Source organism: Loa loa (assembly GCF_000183805.2).
Source record: "Loa loa unplaced genomic scaffold supercont3.297, whole genome shotgun sequence".
NCBI lineage: Eukaryota > Metazoa > Nematoda > Chromadorea > Rhabditida > Onchocercidae > Loa > Loa loa.
The window spans coordinates 47,244-55,353 of record NW_018108477.1 but is presented as its reverse complement, the minus strand read 5'-3'; the positions used below and the strand labels follow the sequence as shown (position 1 = coordinate 55,353).

Sequence of the window (8,110 nt, the reverse complement as noted above, 5' to 3'; positions counted from 1 at the left end):
GAGAGAGAGAGAGAGAGAGGGGGGAGAGAAAGAATCGATTAATTGGGTCTTCTCTTTAGTGAAAACACTTCACTATTTTTCATTATTTCTTTCCTAAATGATTGCAATTCTATGAACGAGGTAGAAAGAGGAAAAAAAACTATTTCAGCTTCCAACTAAGGTCAAAGCTACCGATAAAGAGGAACAATGATGACAAAAGAAGGAAAAGAAGAGAGGAAGAAATGTTAATCTCCATTCTTTTCCTTTTGAAAATGGTAATGAACAGAGTTAAAAGAAAAAAAGAAGAAAAGGAAATGTAGAAATACATTGCTAAAAATATACTTCATCATATAGTACAAATCTGTGTCAAACATTGGAAGAAATAATAGAAAGGAAAAGATTTTAAAGGAAAAAGGAAATTGACTATAATTAGAATTCAATTGGAAATGAGTAAAAGGAAGAGAAATTCAAATTCCTATCTATATTAATTTACAAATTGTAAATATATTGTGTCAACATTTCATTACCTAAAGTTAATATTATGACATGACACTAATCTTAGACAATGTTAGTATCGTGATATGATCATTTTCTTCCTTGTCAATTAATAGTTTATCAAACTGATACATAATCTAATAAACGAGTTACTACTACTCCCACGCTTACTATCTTTTACTATTCAAGTATCGAATTATTACTACACCCATACTCATTATCTTTTAATCACTAAAGTACCGGATTGTTATTATCCACACTTGTCATCTTTTACCACCAAAGTACTTCTATCAAATAAAACCTATCAATACCATAAGATGTCATTATTTAACGAACCGTGGGCGAGTTAAAAAAAAAATCGTCCCTTTGTATCGAGTATGCATACATGCAATCACGGGAAATGTATTCTGATGATATACGCCCAAGCAGATGTATACTTACAAAAAGAATGATGTTGATGGTAGTAGTGATAGTAGTAGTAATAGTAAGGACAAGAGTAAGAGTAAAGGGTAAGGGTAGAGGTAGAGGTAGATTAAGAATGAAAGAAGAGGGTAATGATTGGGTAGAGGTTATTTCTTCTTTCTTCCCTCCGCACTCCTCGGACCATCCTCATTGTTCTTCCTCAACGGCACCCTTAACCTCCTCTACCTCCGCCTTCTCCTCCTTTATCGGTTGTATCGGACCAGATCATTCGACCTCCATCTTCTTCCTCTTACACCTCATATCATTCACACACACGTACATACACACACCCACACACACACACACATATCATACACATACCCACACACACATACATCCTGCGGGATGAATGATGTGGGGGACGAATTGTAAGAGGTAGGGAAAAAAAAACCGAAGATGGTGTGAGATTGCGCATTGGCGTATCCCATATACACACATATGAGGAAGTGTAGTAAATGATTTGAATATGCATTGGCGGTAAGGAAGACTTATCATGTTCACATCAACTATACATGTATGTATCAAAGTAATGAAATGACCGATGAATCATGAAAGATACAGGAAATGAAGGATTTGATATATTTATCATGAAGATATGAATGACAGGATGAATATGGAATGAATACGACATTCCTGAATAGTAACAATTCCGGTTAATCCTATCCTAACATTTCGTTTTATCTAAAAGATTTCAAAATAGAAATTTTAGTAAGAAAATGAAAATTTAGGTTATAAAGATTTTTTTAAAAACTTTTCATTCCATACTATAACTTATAATTCATTTATATTTAAAGGGAGAAAAAAAACCAATCAAAATTAACATTTCTATTTCTTAGTTCCCTAATACAATAATCCTTCCGTATTACAAATTAACCGGAATTTGTTTATTTTACAACTTTAAAATGATTGCTAAGATTTGGGCGAATTCAATCAATCATTCAAATATATCGTATGAAATATAATGTAAATTTCAGGAATGAATTCCGGTACCGGAAAGAAAAAAGTTGTAAGAAATGATATTTCTTTGGTGTATGAAAAGAAAAAAAAAGTAGGAAGAAAGAAGGAAAATGCCTGTAAAGCGCTCAAACCAAAACCAATAATAGTACACTAAGCAATCTAATCAAATTCTCATACATTCACATACTTTGGATGATTCAATGGCTAAAACTGACCGACTGGAATTGATCAACCAACCGATTCTGTTGAGCGCAAACCGTTTCGTCTAGTTTTTAATGGAATGCGCGAGGATGAATGATGACAAAACAGATGGACAGATAGATAGGTAGACAGACAGACAGACACATGGATAGATAGGAAATTACCAAGTCGACAATGACACATTTAGGTTAGCCAAAAATTGGCGCCAAAATATTTGGAAATTTCTCAGAGGATTGTGTATACGCCCATTAACATATGGTTACGTAGATATACACGCACATAGACAGACAGACACAAACACTCATACACACACACACACGTACACACACGTATATACATATGTATATAACATATAGATAGATACATACACCATTGTGTCCTACTCGTCCGATCTTGTCGCATCAATTTGCCCTCTTTATTAATAGCGTCGCGCATTTTCCCGCTTCTCTTTCATCGAATTTTGTTGCAAAGAGTTGAGATGCGCGGGAAATATCATGATTGAAAATTTTGAAAAAAAAAATGCACGTTGTGAATTATAAATGATTTTTGAAATACGTGCAAAACGTATATGTCAAGCTGCTATTGATTGTAAGTGACCCCGAAAGGTACGGCCTAACGTAAATGTTAGGTCAATTGTAAGTGACCCTAAAAACGCATTCTAATGTAAACGTTGGATAACGATATATAAATAAGGTGCATACTTTAGGCATTATTGAATGATTTCTCTTATGAATAATTAGCTCACTAATTAAATATCCCAATTAAATACTCTAACCTAACGTGAACGTTATGCACGATATACAGACAAATGCTTGCTTAGGAATTATCGAATAATTACTTTATGAATAGCAATTCATTTGCTAATTAAATGTTCTAACTGTGATTTTTCGAAATATGCTAAGGTAGACAAATTTACCTTTCCTCCTCTCTCCCTCTCTCTCTCTCTCTCCCTTTCTCTTTTCAATAAAACTCTATGGCATTTTCATCGAGAAGTTCTCCTTCCTAATTGTATGATCAAATTTTGTATTTTTTAAAAGAAAAAGAACAAGAGGAGGGAAAAGGTCAAGGTCAAGGTCACTGTTGATATATAATAAATGATAAGTAAGTACCATTTATAGATATGAGCAATCCATTTCAATTCAATTCAAATTCATTTATTGAATCATCTTATCTTTTATGTAAAACCTAAACTTTTCCAGCACTTTTTTTTGTTCAATAAAACTATCAGAATAATCCATTCAAAATATTCAAAACATTTCAGAATAATCTATTCAAAATATTTCAAGAAATATAATAAATGACAACTTATACAAAGAGACATAAACAATCACATATACATATACATAAATATCACAGTTTAAATTTTCAAATCATTATTCAACGAGCTCCAATATTCCTTGCCTAATTAACATCTCGCAATCAGCCACAGGTAATGAGTGCTAGTAAAAAAAAAAAGAAAGGAAGAAAGAAAAAATAATCATTGATTGACTTATTCATTCACTTTTATTTTTTTCGTTTAAATTAAATTTTAAAAATTAATCCTCTTATAATGTGGCCTACAAACAAAATTGTCACCGATTGATCTATCCGTTTGATTTAATTTTTTTTCTTTTAAATTGAATATCAAAAATTCCTTTTTAATGATAATATCCACTAGCATGTTTTGACCTAAGCAATAATTCAGTATCAAAAATTCCAAGTAAAAAGTACAAGTAAAATGTTATCAAGCAAGAAATTTTAAATAAGGAATTTCGAAATTTTTTTATCCAGAATTTTTGACTTTAATCAAAATTAAATCTCAATTAAAATTTTTGGAAAACGGAAAAACAAAAAAAAAATGCTATACCAATGCATTTTCAGTAAGAGAAACGGTTGTTCCATCGCTTAATTCAAATGAACCAATATTTTGCTTAGCACGAACCTAGGAAAAAAAAAACATCAAATTGGAATTGATGTGACAATTTCCTGTATGTAACTTATTTTAATATTTTAATTTAGTTGCATTTTAATTTAATTTGTTTGCATGAACTTATAAAAAATATGGAAAAAAAATTATGATTAAGCAAATTCAAAAAAGAAAACGAATAAAACAACGATATAGTGAAGTGCAAAAATGAGCCAAATCAACAGAAAATGGAAGAAAAAAAAAAGATGGGTAAATTGAAAGAAGTATAACCTTGACAAATAAATTATGAGGCGGTTTCATATTCAACAATAAATTCACTCCGTTTTCACCAAGTGAACTTTGAAAATCGGCAAGAAGATTGTTGTATTCCTGTAACCATTTCAGTTCTGCATCACATAGATTTTCCTGAAAACTAATTAGTTCTGTAGGGACAGATGAAAAAGAAAAAACAAAGAAAAATAAAAAAGAAAATAAAAAACGGTAAAATATTGGTTCCAATTTTGATGAAATGATTAGAATTATTTTATAATTAACATTTTCAATTTTGCTCATAATAACTTTTAAATTATCTGTCGGGAGATGAAAATATCCTCATAGAGTCATTTTTGTGGGTAAGTAAAACTGAAAACAAATTCCGCTTAAACTTCCCACATACATGAACTACATGCCCCTAATCTAATTCCTCGAATATCTATTATGAATTTGATGAATAACATGAAGAGACAATATTTGCAGTCCGTTTCCGGAATAATCTAAGCAAAATTTTGAGCTTCACTGCTTCTTTGAATATCTGGAATAAGTTGAATATTTGTTAAATATCTTTCGGCGCAAAATATCAACAATACTGAGATAACTTTTAACACAGCTTATGGATTGAAACGTTAAAAAGAATTTCTTTTTTTATTGGAAAAAACTGATATAATATGGAGGATAATTAAACAAGAAGTTTAAGTCATATTTTTTCCTAAAAAAAATCCTCAAAAGAAGATACCTTAATAAAAAATTTTAACATCAACATACATGTTAAATAATAAGTGATAAGCGAAAAGCTATATAAATCTGGAAAAGGATAGATAATGAATAGCTGAAAAAAAAAAAAGATACCTTCATTTTTTCAGGTATATGACCACCATATTTCCAACGTAAATGTTTTACTCGTAACATACGTTCATGTAAATAAGTACAACAGCATCGTTTGATATATTCAATACAACCTTGCCTAGCATTTGCTATTACTGCTACTTCCTGTTTTCTGGCCTTTTCCGATATGGAACCTGATTTTAAAATCATCCTAAAAATTTTCATTGTTCAAGATTAATAAATACAAAAATCGATAAATTACTCATATTAGATGACACTATTCCACAATATATCATTTTTTATCAGGAATTTATTTTTTTTTCTTTACAAGTTGAAAATTATTATACGACTGAATGTCAATATTGACTATTTTGTCGTTTCTTTCAAAATTATCAATAAACTATTAGAAAATATTTTTGCCATGAATTATAAAAATAACAGCAATGCCTCGAAGTTCGGTTAACTAATTAATTAAATTAATTGCTCACAAATCATCTGCATTTTTCTTGTACAGTTTGTTAATATTAGTGATACATTTTTTCATCGCATCAACCTGAAATTAGAAAAATTTCTCGGAACTGTACCAAACACTAATATTATTATCAGTCTTTCAATATTTTCAATCCCTATATTGTAATTTATGCCCCAAAAAAATAAATCAATTTAACTTAATTTTATGAAAACGTACTTAATTTTGTAAACCACTTAACTTTGTAAACGATCCGTCCCTTTTCGCTTAATTTTTCTTTTTAAATTTGAAATTAATTAAAGAAAAGACACTAACATTATACGGTGGAATAGAATTTGGTGAAGAAGAATTCAATGAGCTGATTAGTGCAACGGCATCATCAATTACCGATTCGATGTTACGGTTCATGTAGGGTTAGTAAGACTTGCCGGTTTAGTTGTCGATTCTTGTTAAAGCGTACTTCTGAAATTTCAAGTTTTGTTAAAAAAAAATTTTTTTTTTACACAGAGGATAAAAGAAGGAAGCGAACGCAATAGGCATAAGACAATGATAAAAATAATTAATAAATTAGTCAAAATAATTAATAGTCAAAAATTTTTTTTATCATAATGTCATTTCAAAATTTTTCACAACAAAAAAAAGAAAAAACGTTGAATCTTTTATTAAATTGAGAAAATCTAAGAGATTTTATCAAATTTTATTAAATAAATAAAATAAATAAGAATATATAGATATATACAATAGTTTTTCCATTCCCTTAAATGAATAGATTAAATGAATAGATATGAATTTTATTACATAAATTCTGGTTGCTTATCGCTCTTTCATTTTTAATTTCAATTTTCAAATTCCATTATTTTCCGCTATATATATATATACATATCTATGTTAAATTTTTCCATTTCCATAAATGAATAGATAATGTGAATTTCATTTTATAAATTCTGGTCGTTTTAAATTTCCATTGTAAATTTTAATTTTCAAAAATGCAAATATTTGCCAATAGCAATTTCTAAAAGTTATATTAAAAATTTTTTAAATAAGTTATATTAAGATGAAATATGATTAACAAAATAAAAATTTTCATCAAAAAGAACGATATACAAAAAAAAAAGACTAATAAATCTTATCATCTTCCTGTCACTCTTCCTGTACCTTTCATCTTACTTTCTATGATAAATTACAAGTGACAGAAAATCCTATCAACGAAATCCTCAAATCCTATTTGAAGATAGATAGGAAGGAAATGAGAGGAAATTAAAATCAAACAAAAGACAAAGATCAGTTATATGTGTATGTGTATAACGTGTTGTATGTATGTATGTGTGTGTGTGTGTGTGTGTGTGTGTGTACGCATATGTGTATGTGTATGTGTGTGTATATGTGGTGTATGTGTATGTGTGTGTATATGTGTAGTGGACAATGACAGACCGGTAAAATATAGAGGACCGAGGAAGACAAGCGCAATTTGATGATTTGCCTTTATAAACGGCTTTTCTTTTCGAAAATGAAAAATTTTTTTCAAAATTTAAATGAAATAAAAATAATCAATGAAAAGAGAAGGTATAAAATCACACTCGTTGACCTTCACCATTCATTAACCAGAATTGCTTTGACAAATTAATTGAATTAGATGAAACAAAATAATATTAACATAAAATTTGAATTAAATCAGGAAAAATAAAAAGAAAAATGAAAAGAAAAAAGAAGAACTTTTTCGTCAAACTTTTCATAGCACAATCATTTCCTATTTCCTTCATTTCTCATTTAATTTTAAATACTCCTCAAAATTGTATTTAATTATTAGTAATAATTCGAATAGATCATTTCACAAAGTATGATTGAAATTACTGTATAAGTATAAGCACACCTACGGTAACTCGTAACAGTATATCCTTGTAGTTCAAACAGACCATAATGTACGGTTACAACTATCTACAGTAACTCTTAACAAATACATTCTTATACAATCTTTGACTTAAATTATATAACTTATCAAGGAACTTAAGTACAATCCAAACATTCAGCTATTTCATGGGGATAAGAAATTAAATGATGATTAAATTTCTTTCCTTTTCCATAATGATAATAATGAATTCAACAATTTATATCCGAAGTTTGAACAAAAAAAGAAAAAAAAGAGCAGAAGAAAATGGATTTTCTTTCATTAATTAAAAGATGTAATGAGGCAATACCTAATTAAGTCCTATCAATTAATAACTTATCAATTTATGCCTTAATTCACAATTCACAATACTTAATTAAGTCCTACCAACTAATAATTTATCAATTCATGCCTCTTATCAATTGATAATCTAGACATAATAAAGGTCAAAAAGTTTTCCTAACAAATACATCACAATTATCACTAAAATATTACGATATTCATTGTTTCTTTGCTTTTGCTTTATTTTTTTATTTTAGCAAAATTGATTGGAACTTGATCCATTTTAATCTTATCATAAGATTTGTTTCGAACAATAATTTCTCACATCAAAGGCTTTTCGATAACAAAAAACACTTTTAGACGTTGGTAATTTATGCACGATTTTAGTTTTTTT

At 28.9% G+C, this 8,110-nt stretch overlaps 1 protein-coding gene across 1 annotated transcript; it reads right to left on the bottom strand.

The window, feature by feature from the left end:
* Positions 1 to 3,934: 3,934 nt before the first annotated feature.
* On the bottom strand, positions 3,935 to 5,957 carry LOAG_10689 (hypothetical protein; the record flags this gene model as incomplete). The annotated part of the gene is made up of 5 exons (XM_003146213.2): positions 3,935 to 4,015; positions 4,271 to 4,405; positions 5,105 to 5,291; positions 5,569 to 5,633; positions 5,865 to 5,957. 5 exons carry the CDS (start codon positions 5,955 to 5,957, stop codon positions 3,935 to 3,937), a joined length of 561 nt encoding a protein of 186 aa, XP_003146261.2.
* Between the last annotated feature and the right edge of the window lie 2,153 nt (positions 5,958 to 8,110).